The sequence below is a fragment of the Erithacus rubecula genome (assembly GCF_903797595.1).
Source record: "Erithacus rubecula genome assembly, chromosome: 22".
Lineage (NCBI taxonomy): Eukaryota > Metazoa > Chordata > Aves > Passeriformes > Muscicapidae > Erithacus > Erithacus rubecula.
The window spans coordinates 9547273-9566600 of NC_136674.1; the positions used below are offsets into that span (position 1 = coordinate 9547273).

Below are 19328 nucleotides of genomic sequence, written 5' to 3' on the forward strand. Positions count from 1 at the left end.
AGACAGTTGTGGGTTTGATCCAGCATTGTATGAAAAACACTCCTGCCCTTGGCTTTTTATAGCTTCAGCCATAAAAAAAAAAAAAAAAAAAAAAAAAAAAAAAGGCAAAGTAATATTTTCCAGTACTTGGAAAGGTGCCACCTCAAAAATTTTCTGGGAGAGCAAGTAGAGAAATCAAGCAGTGAGTATCAGTGTCAGAGCTCTGGCATGCAGGAGCTGTGCCTCAGAGAAGGGCTCTCCAAAGCCAGAGCAGATCTGCAGCTCAGGGATGGATTGTTGGATATTTTCTGTCCATGTGTTCTGTCCTGCCCAATCTGTCCCATCCCTGTGTGGCTCCAGGCAGTTTTATTCTGCCAGTTTGTCATGGAAACCTCCTGAGCTGGAAGGGACCCAGGAGAATCTCAGGATCACTGGGGTTGGAAAATCCCTCCAAGCCCATCCAGTCCAAGCTGTGTCCCAAACCCATCTTGTCCCAGCCCAGAGCACTCAGTGCTACATCCATTCATTCCCTGGGCACCCCCAGGGATGAGGACTCCAAACCTCCCTGAGCAGTTCCAAGTCCTGACCACCCTTTCCATGGGGAAATTCCTCCTGATCTCCACCCTGAGCCTCCCCTGCCCAGCCTGAGGCCATTCCCTCTCCTCCTGTCCCTGTTCCCTGGAGCAGAGCCCGACCCCCCCGGCTGTGCCCTCCTGGCAGGGAGTTGTGCAGAGCCACAAGGTCCCTCCTGAGCCTCCTTTTCTCCAGGCTCAGCCCCTTTCCAGCTCCCTCTGCCTCTCCTGGGACTCCAGCCCCTCTGGGTGTGTCTTGAAGTGAGGAGCAAAATCCCCCAGTCCTGCACAGACCCCCCAACAATCCCTCCCTGTCCATCCCTGGCAGCTCCTGGAGCTCTGGCTGTGCCCATTCCCTGGGGAGCCTGGGCAGTGCCAGCACCTCTGGGGAAGAACCTTCCCCTAAAATCCAAACCAAACCTGCCCTGGCCCAGCCCCAGCTGCTCCTGTCCCTGTCCCAGAGCAGAGGTCAGAGCTGTCCCTCAGCAGAAGCTGCAGCCCAGTGAGGTGCTGGTGCTGCCACTGGAGGCTGTGCCCAGCTGTCCCCTCCCTGCCCCCCAGGTCACAGGGGTAGAAGATGGTTCCAAACCCAGCTCCAGACAAACTCAGGGTTTTATTTCTCCTGCATCCTCAGGGCCCTGAGCTCGGAGGAGCTGCTGTTGCTCTGTGTGTGCAGGGGCTGCTGGTGCCCTTTGCCCCTCCTGCCCTCCAGGGATGGGGCTGCAACTTCTGCTGCCTTTGGGATGATTTGCAGAGAGGAAAAAGCCTCTTTGCTGCTCCATTGCTTCCCCAGCACTAACACAAACCAGCAGGCTGTTGAATAAATACCAGTATTGATCTTTATTCCTCAGTGTGTTTGGACGTGCTGCTCCTGACTTCCACCAATGCTTTTTCTTGAAAACTGAGCAAGCAAAGACTCTAAAGGCACATTTCCAGCTGTGCTTTACATTTGTTGGTTATTATTTGAGCCTGCCCCAGTGACCTGCAGGAGCAGCCTGGCTCCCTGGGCACACAGGCAGCTGGGGCTGGCTCCAGGGAGCTGAGAAGTGTCCCTAGAGCTGGAGCTGTCAGACTCCCTGTGGAATAGTTTAGGGGTTTGTACTGTGTTTCTGTCCTGGGTGTAGATGGGGACACAGGACAGCTGCTTCTTTTCCTTTTGAAGGTCACTGGGGCACACTTTGGCAGCTTGTGTGGGGTCAGGAGTGTGTCAGAAACCTTTGGTGCTTGAAATCCCAATATCTTCTTTAAACCCAGTTGGGAAGAAAGTGCTTTGGGGAAAGCAACTGGAGTTTGCTTAGTGGCTGTTAGAGAGTCTCTTATTTCTGCTTAGTGTCACCTGCAAACTCTGTGACCATGGATTTATAGCACAGCACCTCAGGGTTCTTTATGTCATACATTCCACTAATTGTCAATTTTCCCTTCCTGGCTGCAAAGTTATTACCTGTTCTTGTAAGCTGGGAACATGGTGCTTCAGGGAAGACTTCTGTGGCAGGAGTGTGCTGTGAAACAGTTCCTAATGTAAACAGAAGTATTAAATGATCACTTTGGCAGAGGATGGGATTAGTGTAATTTAACAACTTGCTTTTGTGCTCCTCTGAACTCCTCTGCTGAAAAATACCTGTGTTATCATAAATACTTCTGACTAAACTGTGCTTATGAGAATAAATGAACCAATTTAAGCTTTGGATACACTTCTCTCCAGTTGGCTTCCAAGGAAATCAGGGCTTGTGTGTTTGTTTGTGCCACCAAGCTGCTCCTCTGGAGTGCCCTGAGCTTTTCTGTTCCAAACTAGCACATGCCCAGCCAGACCAGGCATGGGGCAGTCAAGCTCTGCTGCTTTGACAGCCTTGTCCTGCAGCCATTTGTGCAGTTTTCCAGCAGGAAAATCCAAGAGCAAGGAGGTCTCAGTGACTTACTGTGTGTGTGTGAAAGAGCTGGCCATGGGCAGAGCTGGGTAAGTGGATGTGACACTGGGAATTGCTCTGGCTTTTATCTCCCTTAGATCTGTCTCAGCCTAATAACTTTATTACAAGAGCTTCTCACCAGAGTAAACCCCATTCTCTACATTTTGTTTTTACAACTTTGCAGATGATTTCTTCTTAGGACTCACCAAGTAATGTGCCTTTAGAAATGTCTGTATGTCCCTAAATTGTAATGCCTATTTTTGAAAGCCTAATTTTAAAATAGAGCTGAACATTTCTGAAGAAGAATTACTGGGAATAAAGTAGGTGCTTTAAAATCGACTTTCCTGGGGAAGTGTGAGGAAGTTTCAGGGCTTTGTGGTCAGAAATAGTTTGAGAACCTTTATCTGCATACAGTGAACTGTACCAGACAGCATTAGGTGTATTAAGATGCTTGGGTACATCATAGGATAGACACAATAGATTTAATGTTGGCAGTCCCTTTTGCAAGCAGACATGTGCACTGAATCAGCAAAATCCAAACTAGAATAAGCAATTAATGAATGGAGCATGATGAGGAAGTGGCAGGATGAATAACAGGCTGAGCATTTGCTTTCTTTTAAGCTTGTTCATAATCTTTACAAAGGATGAATGGAGATCAATTCATTTCCTGGTGAAGCTTTATTTCAGAGGACAGCAGAAATGAAGCTTGTTTGGTACTAGTGGGTTTCATTTGTGGAGTTGTTTGGCACCAGAAGGACAAACCCAGAAGGTTTTTCCTCTGCATTTCAGGCAGCAAGCAGCACAGATCTGTAGGGAGGAGTGGGAAGCAGTGCCCATGGATTAAGGTACCCAGGGAGCTTGAACCTGCCTGTACAGAGCCTTGCAGGGGGATTTACAACATTTTGTCCTTCAGCCACGGTGCTTGGCAGCCCAGCCATGGGGAAATCATTCAATCTCATCAGTGCTCCATGGGTGGATCAGGATTTACCTCCCAGTCCTTCAGCTGCTGAGTTCCTGTGGCTTTTCTGTGGGCCAGAGGGAACCTGAGAAGCTGCAGGCAGCAAAGCCAAGCCTGGAGTGTGTTTGGATGTGTTTGGCTGTGCAGGTGGGGGAAGATTTGGTGTTAGGGCTGGTGAAAAGTGAGTGGCTTTGGTAAGGTGAGGATGAGAGAGAAGAGCCCAGAATTCCCCATTTTTCATGGGTGCATCCAAACCTGTGGTGTATGGAGGTGATGAGGATGTCTTGGGAAGCTGTAGAGTTGAGCTCATCAGAAATCACATTTAAGCCTTTCAGATTCATTGATATGAGTTTGCTGTGTTTTGTCAAGTGTGTCATGGAATTATTTAGGTTGGAGAAGCCTTCCAAGACCACTGAGTGCAGGCCAGCCCAGCCAAGGCCAGCACCATGTCCCCAAGTGCCACATCCATGGCCAGTGCTCCTCCAGACACAGCCAGCCAGGCAGTGTGTGCTCTCTGCACCTCTCCTGGGGGCTGGGCTGGTGCAGGGGGACAGAGTAGCTGTGTCACTGTGTCAGCCTTTAGATGCTCCTGTCAGCATCTCTGGTGTGGCAGCAAACCAATCTCCAGCCTCAAATCTAGGATGGAGCAGCACTGAGAGGCTCCCTGAGTGCCTGTGAGAGGGAGCTGTGGCTGCTCCCTTTGGATCCTGCTGTCCTTTGCTGTCCTTTGGATCTCTGCAGGTCAAGGCAGGCACAACAAGGATGTTAAACCCCACCTGTGGGACACCTCCAGCCTGTCACTGAAAATTCACTGTGTTTTGGTTTGGGGTTTTATGAGAGGACAGGGAGAAGTTGAAGTATTTTTATTTGTGTTTTTTTTTCTTAACCTTGTGGTAATTCAGCTTTTGTTTGGCTGTGTTGGGTTGGATCCCTCCCCACCTGTGGGAGGTATTTCATGGTGTTGCAGTTTTGCACTGGGTTAAACTGGGTGCCTTTGTGTGCTCAGGCTCTGAGCTGCTCACCTTTGTCTCCCAGTTCTGTCTGTTCTCTGTTTTGGCAGAGGTGGAAGATGTCACCTGTGACAGCAGAAAAGCCACACAGGAGCAAATCTCTCCCCAGAACAGCAGGGCTGGTGTGGAGCTTCCTCTGTGGAGTCAAGGGAAACTTCTGACACTTTGGGGTGAATGTTTGTGTGTGGCCTTTGCTTTGTTAACTCTCCATCCTGAATGTCCCCTGCATCAAGGGGCAACAGTATTTATGGACACTTAATTGCATCAGTGAACTGGTACCTGACATTGGAATATGAGGGGAAGAGCAGATCTAAATCAACCCCATCTGCTGATTTTAACCCTTTTGATAGTGCTTGAGACTCATTTTTATTCTTTTTACCCACAGCAATGCAAGTGTCTCACCAATGTGGCCTGGTGAGCAGCCTGGGCTGGGCTGTGGCAGTGCCAGCTCCAGGATTTGGGGATGGCAGAGCTCTCCCTGGGGCAGCTCCAGGATTTGGGGATGGCAGAGCTCTCCCTGGGGCCAGCTCCAGGATTTGGGGATGGCAGAGCTCTCCCTGGGGCAGCTCCAGGATTTGGGGATGGCAGAGCTCTCCCTGGGGCAGCTCTAGGATTTGGGGATGGCAGAGCTCTCCCTGGGGCAGCTCCAGGATTTGGGGATGGCAGAGCTCTCCCTGGGGCCAGCTCCAGGATTTGGGGATGGCAGAGCTCTCCCTGGGGCAGCTCCAGGATTTGGGGATGGCAGAGCTCTCCCTGGAGCCAGCTCTGGGATTTGGGGATGGCAGAGCTCTCCCTGGGGCCAGCTCTGGGATTTGGGGATGGCAGAGCTCTCCCTGGAGCCAGCTCTGGGATTTGGGGATGGCAGAGCTCTCCCTGGGGCAGCTCTGGGATTTGGGGATGGCAGAGCTCTCCCTGGGGCAGCTCCAGGATTTGGGGATGGCAGAGCTCTCCCTGGGGCCAGCTCTGGGATTTGGGGATGGCAGAACTCTCCCTGTGTGACATTTGCTGGGATGGCAGAGCCCTCCCTGTGTGACATTCTCCATGCAGGAATTTGGCACACAGGGCTCAGTGACACCCCTCTGCTGAGGCTGATCCAATTGTGGCAGAGGTTAAACAAACTGATCCAGTGATTTCTGTATGTAACAGGAAAGATTTAAAAACCTCTTCATCTTCCAGTTCATAAAGCCATCAGCAGCATGGCTCTGTGATCACAAAAAAAGAAGAGCTGTCTCTAAAAGTCCATTGTGCCTTTTAAGTTCATCATTTTTATGCCAGCTCTTCCAGCAGTGGCATCATTCCACCTTGTTCCAGGCAGCACAAGTGGTGGCCACTTTTCTTTTTCATTGCCCCAAGTCTGTCCTGGGGATGTCAAAATCCTGGGTTCCCGTGAGATCTATCAAGTAAAACACTCCTACCTCAGGCTCTATACCAAGGATTTCATTTTCAGTTTGACAGGGAAGGTTTCCAGCAGTGCCAGATTTATCCCACCCTGCCTGAGCAGAGCTGTGACATTTGCTGGTGGCACTGTCCCTCTGGAATTCCTGGCTGGGACACGAAGGGCTCCCTGCCCTCACTGATGTTTGTCTGAACGTTCAGCCTGGGGCTGCCTCTGATGGGGGAGGAAAAAGGTATTTTCACCTTCCCAAAAAACAGCTTCAGTGGGTTTTACCTGACAGAAACGTACCTGGGATGGAGGGCAGGAATAAATTGCCCTTTGGCAGTGGCAATGTCACTTCATTAGCCTTGAAGGGAGCTCTGCCTGAGATGAGCTGTCTGTGAATTACCTTGTCCAGCACTGTGCCCACAGGAGCAGCTACAGAGCAGCAGCTCCTCTATCAGAGGCTGGCAGAACATGCACTGTTCATTTACAACTTACTGTTAATTTACAATTTACTGTTAATTTACACTTTAGTGTTAATTTACAATTTGACATTACTGCCTTTCATCTGTGAGTGCTCACCCCTCACAGTGGCCAGGATCTGGTGCTGGCCTGTGGAGCAGAGCCAGGGTTCCCTGCCTGCCCTGGAAACAGGAGCTGCTGTGGTGATGGAGTCAGGCTGACCTTGTCTCACAGCCTGGGATCCTCATGACAGGGGAGCTCAGGGTGCTGCTTCCTCTGCTGTGATCATGAAAAATGCTCCTTCACTCCATGCCTGCTTGGACATCACTCTGAGTTCAGCTGTGTTTGCAGGGCACTGTTTTAGAACAAACAGAGGAAAAAATACTCCTAAATTTCCTCCCTGCCCAATCTTCCTTGTCTGGGAGGAGAGAAAGGGCACCAGGCAGGCAGCAGGACCTGCAGTCTTTGCTCCTGAGTCCTGCTGACCCCCTGACCCCTCGGGGTGACCACTTCATCCCTGAGCATCAGAACTTTGACATCTTATGTTGCTTAAACCCCTGATGCCTTGGTTAAGGGGACAGCAGCCTCCTTCTCCTGGGGACTTGTCAAACTGGGAGCCTCCAGCTGTGCTGTGGATGGCCAGATGTGGCCACGAGGAGACCTTGGGGCTGAGGCTGTCCTGATGAGAAGCCAGGGGCTCTGTGCAGGAACTGGCTGCAGTGGATGTCACTCCTGGTGCTGTCCTGAGAAGTGCCAGGGACACTCTGGCTGGCTGTGGGCTCCTGCACCACACCATGGGAGGGCTCCTGATCTCCCCAATTGCTGGTGCTTCCTATTTGAGTAGCTTTTTTGAGAACTGAGAGATGCAGTGGTGACTCCTTCCTTTGCAAGCTGATGTTTTCCTGAAGTGTCTGGGATAGGAATTTGGGGGAGAATTTCACTTCCTGTGCACTAATTCTGACTGAACTGTCTCTCACACACTCTTGGCTTTAACATGGCAGTTCCATAGCTCATTGTAGAAAAGGCATTTAAATATGTGTGAGTGGAGCTCTCTCTCTGCTCCTGAGCCATGTTTTACAGGAACAGCTCTGTGGAAGTTGTGTCCACACAGCTGAACACTTCTGTGATGTTCATGATGTTTTTAAGGACAGGAAGTAATAAGTCATTTATTCTGCTGATCAAAATAATATTTGCCTGTTTAAATATTCAAACCCTTGAGCCTGGTACAAGACTGAAATGTCAGGAAGGGATAAGCTCCTGATAAGCACGTTAGCTGGATTTGTTTAGTGTGATGGCCAGAAGAGAAATCATTAATAAGTCAGGATCCAGACTGGGGAGCTCCTGGGTGCTCAGAATTAAAAATAAAGGGGGGGGGGGGCAGGCAGGAGGGAGAGAGACTGTGATATGGAGGAGAGGAGGAAATCTTGGGGAGCACATCATCAGGATCTATTTTTATAAAGAGATGCGCTGATAATCAGAACCACCACATTCTGTGTCTGCCCTGTGTTCATCCACAGGTACACAGGATCTGGATGGGCTGAGATGATCTTTAAGGTCCCTTCCAACCAAACCCCACTCAATGATTCTGTGATTTCATTTTGTGCCAGCTGTCACAGATTTTTGTGTCTGGCTCTTCCTGTGTGCTGATCCCACACAGCTGGAGAGAGCTGCAGTAGGACCCCCCTTAGGAGCTGCAGCAATAATTCCAGAGGGTGAGGGAGCAGCACATGGGTGCCATGGGTGTTCTGCACAGCCAGGGTGTTCAGCCCTCCCCATGGTGGTTGCTACTGGTGGCATTTCAGAAGGACATGTGGAGATGTCCCCTTCATGCTCTGGGGGACATTTGTGTGCTGAACACCCTGGGAAGATGAAGGGTGTGCAGCATCAGAGCTGATGGTGCTGTGGTTATGAAACACACCCTCAGATCAGTCAGACTGAGCAGTTGTGCTCCTCACTCCTCCCTGTGAGGCAGCACAGAGCAGTCCCTCTCCTGCACCAGCCTGAGTGTGTTCCCTACGAGCACAGCACAGTCCTGTGTGCCCAGAGCCACCTTCCATCCCAGGCTGCTGCCATCCTCCCCTGTGCCAGGCACCAGTCAGCCCAGCTTCTGTGTGTTCCAGGCTGCACACAGCTGGCTGCTGTTTTCCTGCTCTTATTCCATTGACCTTTTCTCCTGGGTGGATTTTCCAGACCTGACATCCATCCAAAGCAGAGCAGGGCCTGCCCATCCTGAGTGGGATGTGGGCACTGCACAGGGAGTGCTTTGTGTCCTGGCTTTGGGGGATGGACAGTTGTCATGGCTTAACCTGACAGCAGGGGACAGCCAGGAGGGTCAGACTGCTCCCAGGGAAGGGACAGGAGGGAACAGCCTCAGGCTGGCCAGGGGAGGTTTAGATTGGGTTTTGGGGGTGGTCAGGCATTGCAAGGGGAGTTCCCACTGTGGGTGTGGCACTGTGGTGAACAGGGTGGTGCTGGGCTCAATGGCCTTAGAGAGCTTTTCCAGCCTCAGTGATTCCTTGATTTGTGCCCAAGGAAGGACAGGAAGCCCAGGACCCCTGTGTGTGACCTCTTCTCTCAGGTTGTAGGGACATTTGAGCCCTTCCCTGTGTCAGAGGGTTCTGTGTTCCACTGGCATTTCTTCACTTTCCATTTGGTCTCTCCTGCCTTTGCCTTGGCTGAGCCTGAGTGGAGCTGGCAGTGCCCTCTGCAGCTGGGGCTGAGCTGGGACCCTGCTCTGGCCTGGCCTAATCTCCACACACAGCCTCTGCTGGAGCTCCAGCTGGAGGAAAACAGCTCAGGGCAAAAGGTTCTGTCTCTGTGGTGGTTCCATCAAATGCAAAAATGCATCCCCAGCCAGAGGGTGGGACTGCTGCACCCAGTGAGGGTGAGGCTGGATTTTTCTCTCCCTTGCTTATTAGAACTGGGATTATAAACCACGATCAGTGTTCTGAGATTGAGCAGCAGCTACATTTCCTTCAGTGGGGTTCTTCTAATACCTCTCTACTTCTTCACCTCTTTACTCCTCCCAGTTTTGTCTTTGGATCTTGACAAGCTCTGCCTGTGCCCCCTGTTGGAGAGATGGCTCCAGGCTGGACTGATTAGAAGAGCATCACTAGGAAAATCAAATTACTGCTGGATAATTTCAGATAGCCTGTTGCAGCCTGGTTTGTGTCTGAATCCAAGTAATCCCTTTAAAACACTGAACATATCTGAAATCCAGGGAACTTGACCAGAGCAGGCTTTCAGAGGAATGGAGTGCTGCTTCCTCCCTGGGAATGGGGACAGCTACACTTAATGGGATTTCATCTCCACTTAAAACTTGGGTGAGCATTTGATGTTGGGATGGGGGAAGGAGCCATGTGAAAGGCACAAATTAAGGAAATGTGGCAGTCTAGAAATTTTGAGATCTGTGCAGGGTAGATGTGGGAGCTGTCAGGAGTGGATGATACATCATGGAAGGTAGAAGGTAATTCCTGTGACCAAGGGTGGATATAATCTTTGATGCAGCCTCTGGTGTTAGGGATTCCAGCTCTCTCAGGGTTAGCAGGATTTCTGCTCAGTGATCTGGGGGCAGATCAAGCTGCAGCCTGAGTGCCCAGCTCAGAGCTGTTCAGGGCATCACAGATTTGTAGAGTATCCTGGGTTGGAAGGGACCCCCAGGGATCACCCAGCCCAGCTCCAGCCCTGCACAGACACCCCAACAATCCCACCCTGTCCATCCCTGGCAGCTCCTGGAGCTCTGGCTGTGCCCATTCCCTGGGGAGCCTGGGCAGTGCCAGCACCTCTGGGGGAAGAACCTTTCCTGATCTCCACCCTAAAGCTCTCCTGAAGGAATTGAGTGTATTATTGGCCCTTTCACTGAGTTGTTTTCTTTCTGAAAGGGCACAGACATCCCCTGGCAGCTCTGTGCAAACCCAAGCAGTGAGGGGAGCCTCTGTTGTCTTGGATCTGTCCACACTCCAGGCTGTCCATAAACTGCATTTATTGGTGTTGATCAGTGGGTTATATTGGGAAGGGAAGGTGTAGAAACCATTGGGGTTTGGCTGATGCCAGGCAGGGCAGTTCCAGGTGGTTGATGGAAATGGTTTTGTGCCCCAGAGAACAGGTGAGAGCTGTTAATTGAGTGCTAGAGTGGATCTTGTTAAATCACTGGGCAGGAAGAGGAGGTGTGTAAATGTTAGCTGCCACTTTATGGCCCCTCTCCTGGGCTCCAGGAGCATTTGCTGTGATTCCAGGTGATTTTTCTGCTGAGGGATCATGGGCAGTAAATGCTGGGATATCCCTTTTCTGTTACTGAGACAGACAATAAACATCCTAATCTCAGTGCTGCTCTAAGAGTGGATTTACAGCTGTGTGCTGAGCAGAAAACAAATGATCAGAGGATTCAAAGCAGGCAAACATTCATTGGAGCAGAGCTGGGCTTTTATGCTTTTTGTCATTTGAATTTGGCTGACTTGATTAATCCAGCCTGATGTGTGCCATGCTGTTCAGCAGAAACTCAGCCCTGCTTCCCCTTCCCCCAGCTCCCCTCCTTTGTTTTGGGATGGTTTCTTACATAAACCAGGAACTGCAAAGATTCAGGTGAAAAGATGTTCTCTGTAAATATGTTTGTTTTGTGGGTTTGCCTTGCAGGTTCTCATGTTTGCAGACTTGGGCTTTATGCAGAGTAAAGATCTGGGACCCAATAAAGGTGGTGGTGGTCACAGTGGAGGAGTTGTGTCACTTCTGCACCCACCCAGGTGCTGTGTCCCTGGAGGAGGGGCTGGGGGGATGTTGGGAGCTGTTTAATGCAGGGACTGGTGTCAGTCATCAGCTCCTCAGTCTGTTCTGAAGTGAGAAAAGATGTCCTGGAATTTCCTGAGTTCAAAGGAATCCCCAAGGATCCCCAGCCCAGCTCCAGCCCTGCACAGACCCCCCAACAATCCCTCCCTGTCCATCCCTGGCAGCTCCTGGAGCTCTGGCTGTGCCCATTCCCTGGGGAGCCTGGGCAGTGCCAGCACCTCTGGGGAAGAACCTCTCCTGATCTCCACCTAAATCTCTCCCTTCATGCCTGAGCCTTGGACCAAGGACAGAGGAAAACCCTTTCCCCTGTCCTATTGAAGGCCAGGAATATTTCTCAATGAAACCTCAGCAAGGTCCTTAAATTAAACTCAGTGCTGAACATGAGGAGTTTTTCCCCAGCCTCCTCAGACTTGGAGAGTTTTGTGAGCATGATTTAATGGAACATGTTCAAGCATGATTTAATGGGACATAAAATGCCTCTTTGATATCCCATTGATCTAAAGGAGAGACAAAACTGTAAGGTGGCTCTTTCTTTCTATTTTGATATAAATCCTACAAGCAGGTGCCAGCCTAGGTTTAATTGGAGAGAGCAGGGTTTAGTGGGGCAAAATGTAATTGTGTAACCTGCACTAATTAGTTTCCAGATGTTGGCAGGTGCTCTGTGCTGGGCCAGGGAGATATTTCCACCTAGCAAGGCAGGGATGGGGGAAGAACCACCTGCAGCCTCCCTCAGTTTATCCAGTCAGGCCCTGCTGCAGACTGCCCAGTGCCTCTGTCCTGCAGATGTGGCAGGACATTGCCTTGGGGCCACTGCAGATGTGGCTCCATGGGCAGGGTGAGAACAGCCTTTTGGTACTGATGGGATGATGAACATGACTAAATTAACATCACATGATGGGCTTTAGCTGGGGAGTAATCACTGACGCTGCAATGTGTTGTGGTGGTCTAAAGCCCTTGTTTTTAATTTAAATGGAGAAGTTTTCAAATGTAGGGAGTGTTCCCTTGAACGTTCAGTGTCCTAGAACAAGACTTGTTTTGGGCTGGCCATGAGCTGGGTGTTAGAAATAAAACCTGAGATTCACAGAATCCCAAGTGCTTTGGGTTGTAGGGACCTTAAAGCCCATCTTGTCCCAGGCAGGGACACCTCCCACTGTCCCAGCTGCTCCAGCCCTGTCCAGCCTGGCCTTGGGCACTGCCAGGGATCCAGGGGCAGCCACAGCTGCTCTGGGCACCCTGTGCCAGCCCTGCCCCAATCACAGGAACAATTCCTGCCCAATATGACTTTCTTTGAGCTTAAAAACCATTTCCCCTTATCCTGTCACTGCTTGTCCTTGCAAAAATTTCCTCTCCAGCCCCCTTTAGGCACTGGAAGGGGCTCTTAGGTCTCACTGAGTTTTGAAATATTTTGGCCTGGGATCTGAATTCCAAAGGCCTTGGCTGGCACACAGCCAAAGGCTGAGGGGATAACTGTGGGTGTCAGGAGTCTCAGGGGAGGTTTTGCATTGCCTGGGACTCTCCTGAGCCCCTGGAGCTCCTGCTGGGACCTGGGCTCGGTGCTGGGTTCTCTGTGCTGCTCCTCAGGGTTGTCACTGGAGCTCTGAAGGCAGCTGGGGTTTCCCAGGTTGTGCCTGCCCAGCCCTGCAGGGAAGGCAGCCCCTCAGGTGGCCAGGGTGGTGTTCCTGGGGGTGCAGGAGAGGAGGGAGGTGTGGGGGCTGCTGAGCTCAGTGAGTGCTCCCTGCAGGCTCTGAGTGTTCCCAGAGTAAAGCAGTCACACCTGTGCCTCTGCCTGCACATGGGCTGAGGGATAAAGCATCCAGATCATCCCTTTCTCTATGAAAAGTGTTTAAAAGAAAAAACCCAAACCACCCAACATCCCAAACCCTATGCCCTGCCCATTCCCTCTGTTTCCTGCAGCTTCTCCCTGGCCTTGTCTGAGCTCAAGTGCTGCTCTCCCCCTTTCCCCTCCTTGCGCCAGGACAGCCCAGCTGCTCCAGGTGTTTCCCTGCACACTTGCAGGGATATTTGCTGGTTTGTCCACTGGAAAAATCCTCGTGGAGCTGCAGGCTGTGGCAGAGCATCACTCACCCTCCAGCTTTTGGCACCAGCACTGAAGGGACCCTGTGGGAGGAACACAAGAAACTTGATGTTAATTTGGTTTAAAATTGCTGCCTTGCCAGCCCCTGGTGGAAGCCAGAGCCACCAGAGCAGGGTGTTTGTGCCAAGCCTCTCCTGCCTGTGCCCCAGCAGTGTGGGGTGGCCTTTCCCACTCCTCCCTGCCAGGCTCATCTCCTCTCCTGGCTCTTTGTCTGCCTGTCCCCAGAGACTGGGGAGGGAGATCCCTGGTGCAGGGAGAATGCCAATGAGCAGAGAATGAACCTCAAAGAGCTGGGCCTGGATTTGCCTCCAAAGCTCTTTGATCACAAGCAGAGCTCTTTATCCCCTGCAGCATTCCTGGGGGAAGGCTGCCCAGAGGTGAACAATGATTAAAAGGAAACTCTCCTGCTCCTGTGACAACCTTGACTTCATTGGAGCAGGTATCAACAGCTACCAGAAGCTGTTTTTAATGTCTGAGTCAGTTTAGTTTGGCTTTCTTGGCAGGATTTCAGGGTCACTTGTCACTTTGCCCCATCATGACCATTCATTGATTTTAGAGAAATATTTTCCCTTTGGAAAATCCTTTTCAGTGTTTGGTTCCCTTCTGTTGAGCTCATGGCTTGCTGTAGGGTAGACAATAATTAAATCAAGAAACACAACCATGTTTTCACTCAGCAAACTTGTTTAACTAAAGCAGATTCATAAAGAAAACTGTTTCTGTGGAAGTCTTTGTCTCCCAAGTCTCATCTGGAGTCTGAAGAATGCCTGCTGTTGCCTAAGAAACACCCAGGACAATGAAATGCATTGCTGGGGAGTTGAGGAGCTGCTGGGATGTCACTGCCTTTGGTCTTTCTCTGCTTATCTGGGCAGGGTTTGCTCTGTGCACACTCAGTGTAATTCTGGGAACTCTGCTCCTGTTGTGTGGCTAATCTGTCATGGATGTGGGGAGGGGGCAGGGCTCCTTCCATCCTTACCCCAGATGGATCTGGTGCTGGGGAAGCTGGAGAGTTGAATTAAACTGTTGGAGGTGGGTTAAGATCTCCTGTTTACTTTCCACAGTTGCTGTGTTAAGAGTTGAAACGTGGCAGTGAAACAAGATCAGTGTCCCTGTGCTCCCTGCAGAGCTGGGGTCACTGAGCAGCCCTTCCCTGGGAGCTGCCCCATGGCTGTGCCTCTCTCCAGCTCTGCAGTGCCCGTGGAACATGGACTTGCCAGGCATGGAAACCTGGGAGATCCTGCTTCTGTCCTGCTCTGAAGTCTCTGTGAGCAGAGACCCAGCCCCAAACCTTCCTGAGCTAAGCAATGATTCCTGAACAGATGGTCACAAGGGTTTGGCTTTAACCATCCTGGCTGTGGACTCAGAGACACCAGGTCACAACACTGCTTCAGAGACAGGAATTGCTCACAAGTATCTGCTGAGAGAGCAAAAACATGTATGGAGGCTATTTAACCACAGTTCATTTTATGTTCATTTCTTTCCAAGGAAAATGGGAAGAAAATTCCCAAGTGCTATTTCTGAGCACCTGTAAATCCTGGGACAGTGGGTCTGGGGAGTTTCCCTTGAACTGCTAGAGGCATTTCCTGTGTTCTGGAGGCCACTCTTGCTTACCTGCCCCACACACAGGTGAGGTGAGCTCTGGTTGTGCTCTCTGAGCTGGGGATGCTCTGCTGTGCTGTTTTCTCCTCTCAGCAGCGATGCAAGGATGGATTTGCAGGCAGTGCACAGCTGGAGGTGGCAGCCCTGTGGCTTTTGCACGTGCCTGAGCTCTGCTGACCCCATGTCTCTCTGTGCCCTTGGTGCTGCAGGTGCAAGGAGCTGAAGTACGGGAAGGAGCTGCCGCAGATCTCCATCATCTTCATCTTTGTGAACGAGGCGCTGTCGGTGATCCTGCGCTCGGTGCACAGCGCCGTCAACCACACCCCCGCCCCCCTGCTCAAGGAGATCATCCTGGTGGATGACAACAGTGATGAGGGTGAGCAGCACGGCAGCCCCACTCCACCTGCAGGGCTGGCCTTCTGCCAGTCTCCTCAAGGCTTCTTGGGGCAGGGCCATGTGGGGTCAGGGGGTGGCACAAAGTTCTCTGCAGCTTCGCTGGTGAGGAACAGGGTCAAAACACAGTTAGTCTGAGAGAGTTGTTTGAAAATGTAGCTGAGAGCTGGAAGGTGAAAGAAACCTCAGAACCATCTGACCTTTCCCTTCAGTAGCATCCAGGAGCTCTGGTTTCAAGGTATCCTTGTTTCTGATAATAACATTCTCTTTGTTGCAGAGATGCACTTCTAAATATTTGCCAGGACAAGGACCTGGAGACCAGAGGGATTTCTGCTCTGGCACCTCCCAGGAGTTCTAACTGAGATGTTTCCTCTGTGTGTGCCTCATTTCCCTGTTGTAAAATACCATCCCAGGCTTTGTAGGTGCTCTGAAGAGACCCTCATTTCCTGAGTTCTGGTTTTGGAACAGGAAAAAGGAACAGGAGGAAATAATCCCAGCCTAGCTGTCCAGGTCAGGCCCTGCCACAACCTGGAGGGGATGTTTGGTTTCTCACATCAGACACCAGTATCCTTTGGTTCCACCTGCTTTCAGTCATTGTTGCCATTCCTTCCTTTCTGGCTTTTGATAACACAGAACTGCAGGAAGCATTTTCAGACTCAACTTCTTGTAAGGTCTTTTTTTCTCCCCATATCCACTCAGACAAGGTAATCAGGGCAGTTAAAATCCTCGTGAAGGAAGCAAACAGTTAAGTGACTTTGTTTACTGCCTTCTTTAGTTGTGCTGCCTTTTCATCCTTTCAATGTTATTTGAAAAAAATTAATCAAGGAGTGCTGTGGATGCAGTGATTGGAGGGAAGAGCAGGGCAGGGTGCAGGATGTGGAGAGCTCATTTCCAGAGGGAGCTGAGAGGCTGCTCTGTCTGTGAGGAGAGGAGCTGTTGCACAGTGAGCTGTTCAGGCTGTAAAAACAGGCACTCAAACACCACAGTAATGAGCACCACAGAAAGCTGATGAGTTCTAATTACCAGTAAAAGAATCAGGAGGGCAGCTCCTCAGCTGGTGGGAATCACAGCAGCTCCATCCAGAAGCTTGGATGGTGTCCACGGTGGAGCTGTGGGAATTCAGAGCTGGAACCACTTGGCTGCTGAAGGGGAAGTGCAGGTGAGGTTCTGCTGGGGTGTCTCACAGTGCCCAGCACTTTGAGCTTAAAATACCAGAATGACAGGCTCCTTCTCCAAATTTCATCCTATTAATGGGGCAAAGAGAAGAACTCTTTCAAAGAGAAGCCACTGGTGATAATCACTGAGCTTCTCCCCTCGCTGCTGTGCACAAAGGATGTGTTTCTGAACAGCCTTTTCCTCATTCACTGTGAGGCTGGTGGTGAGCCAGGTGCTCTGGAGATGCTGGAAAGGCACAGGACAGCAAAGCAGATCCTTCCAAAAGCATCTGCCTCTTGCACAGCCAGGGCTGCACCTGGCAGTGAGGATGAGGATGGAATCCCTGCACCCACTGTGGGACTGCAGGCACCACTGGGGTTTGTCACTGCTGGGCTGGGGATGGCAGGGCAGCCAGAGGGGTGCCCAGAGCCTGGGCTGTGCTCAAGCACTTCCAGCTCTGGGGTTTCACAGAATCCCAGAAAGGTTTGGGTTGGAAGGGACCTTAAAGCCCATCCAGAGCCATCCCTACACCTTCCACTGTCCCCGGCTGCCCCAAGCCTTGTCCAGCCTGGCCTGGGGCACTGCCAGGGTTGTGTTGGAGAGTTGTACAGCACCAGGGAGGGAGAGGCAGGGAGATGAGCCCAGCTGATGGACAGGTTCAAATTCTTGGGCACAAGGTGAGAAAATTCAGGCTCCAGGCACACCTAGACTGCATCCCACCCCCAGGGTGCTTTGGTTGGAATCAGGAGTGTCCAGGGTCCCTCATGGTGGGCTGTGCTGAGGGTTGAGCATCCCTGAGGAGTTCTGTCCTCAGAAACACTGGGATGGAGGTACACAAGGAGAGTGGGGTGGGGACTGAGGTGATGCCATCAGCTGGGAAGGTGAGTTCATAATGCCAGTGTTCTGCTGCTGAGGCTTTGCAGGCCTCATAACAAATGAGATTTTTAAGGAGAGATTTGAAGGAAGATAATGAGGTAACTTGGCAGATGTTTATGAAGAGCTCCTCCCAAGCGTGTAATAATCTACTTTTCTCATGTAAAAGAAATGATACAAGCCAGAACACTTCTCTGGGACCATGTGCTCCCTCTCAGCATCCTCGAGGAGCTGCAGTGACAGCCAGGAATTATTAATGGCAATAACATTGTCACAGAGTTCCCACTAATGGTAGGCAATAATTTTGAGCAGCAATAGCAACATTGCAGAGTTGATGCTCTGGATATTACAAACAAAGTCATCATAATAAATAGATTTGGCTTCTACAGGAAAATAATTACAGGAAAATAGTTCCTCATGAGCTCTCAGATTTAGAGATGAATCCTGGAGGATCAAGCAGAGGATGGGGCTGTGTGGGTGTGACTTTGGAGGCTGGGGTTGAACAAGAAGGAATTTCTTCAGCCTCTGTGGGAGAGAGGGACAGTTCCTGTGGGGATGTGGCTGTAGCCCAGGAAAAGCCTTTGGGGGCTCAGCTGTGTCACCTGAGAGGGTTACCAGGAGCAGCTTTGGGGAAATTGCTGAAGGCTCAGGACAGTCCCTGGCTGGGGTTTCTGTGAGTTTTGTCAGGGGGGAAGAGGAGCCACAGCAAATCTGGGTAACTGAAGAACAAAGCACCAAATATCAACAGAGATTTCTCAAATCAAATTTTAAGCCTAGCCCCAGGGGTAGAGGCAGGAGCCCCCTGCCCTGCCCAGCTGGCTCTGTGCCCTTCAGGTAGAGCTGGGACACAGGCAGGAGCAGAGCCTGGTGCTGCTGTGAGGGCTCAGGCTGGAACAAAGAGCTGCTGAAGCCTCATTAGACACTCCCTGCTCTCAGCTTTGGTGTACAGCAGCATGGCACAAGACAAAAGTGTGCAGTGAGAGATTAAAGTTAATGAACACAGGCATTCTGATGCTTTATGTCTGAGCTGTAAATAGATAAAAGATGCCAATGTATTGTAACAACAACAAAAAAAATCCCTCCTTGAAGGAGACAGCTTGGGGAGTTGTAGTTTGAACCCCCTTCTCCCTTGAGCTGCACATTACACTTCATAAAGACTCTTTTGGAGGCTGCTTTTGTTTGTGCTTGTTGCAGGGCTGTAATTCCAGAGGCAGTGTGCAGGTTGTGTTTGGCAGTGATAAGGAGGTTCCCAGGCTGCTGGAGGATGCAGCCACGTGCCCCTGAGATGCTGTGTTATCTCAGCTGCACACTTTGAGCCTGTTGCTTAATCAGCACCTGCTTCTTTTTTATTTCTTTTAGTTGTTGTGTCTTTTAGCGTTTTTAATCTGGGATAACATCTCTTTGAAAAGCAAACCTGTTGGAATAAAGGAAACCCTTAGGATAAAAGGAGCTGGCTACACCAGGGGAGACATGCTCAGGGTTGTAATTTGCCTCAGCATTGCAAATTCCTGGGACTCCAGGGATCCCCTGCTTGTTTTGCTCATTCCAGCAGCAGTGCCTGTGCCTCTTTTTCCCCTGGGTGTTTGTGCTCAGAGGGAAATTGCAAGGAGCTGAATATTCCAGCCTGAGCATGGATGGGGTGTTGATTTGGAGCTGGAGCTCTGTGGAAAAGAGCAGCACAGGGTGAGCTTGCTGGGGTGTCTGTGCAGGACAAGAGTTGGGATCCAAGGTCCTTGTGGGTCCCTGTGAGAGGAATGTCAGATTTGTCTTTACAAAGGAGCTGTGGGTCTGCTGGTAGGTAAAACTAGCACTGAGAGGTAAAAAAAAAACAATGGGAAGGATTCCACTAAAAAGAGATTTGCCTTTACAAATAAACTGTAGGTTTGCTGATAAATGAAATTGGATATTGAAAGATGAAAGAAGCAATGGGGAAAAAACATGAATTCCATAAGAATTAAAAATTAAAAGGCAGGATTATACATTAGAGGGGAATCTCAGGTATCAGGTGTTCTGGGAAGTCTGTGCCTCTCAAGTACCTCAGGCAATGGGGAAACAGAGGGAAATGTGGCCAGAAAATTGGGATAAAAAGGAGGCTGTGTCCTCCAAAAATTGGAGAGATCCCAGGGGAATGTCCCATGGCCTCTCCCTTTATTTGAATAAAGCAAAAGGAC

At 50.6% G+C, this 19328-nt stretch overlaps 1 protein-coding gene across 1 annotated transcript in view; it reads left to right on the forward strand.

Moving 5' to 3' along the window:
• Positions 1–19328, forward strand: part of GALNT17 (polypeptide N-acetylgalactosaminyltransferase 17) — a 203297-nt gene that overhangs the window by 62840 nt on the left and 121129 nt on the right. Inside the window, exon 3 of the mRNA XM_079324921.1 lies at positions 14946–15112. Within this exon, the coding sequence (XP_079181047.1) occupies positions 14946–15112 (167 nt within the window). The remainder of the gene's footprint in view (positions 1–14945; positions 15113–19328) is intronic.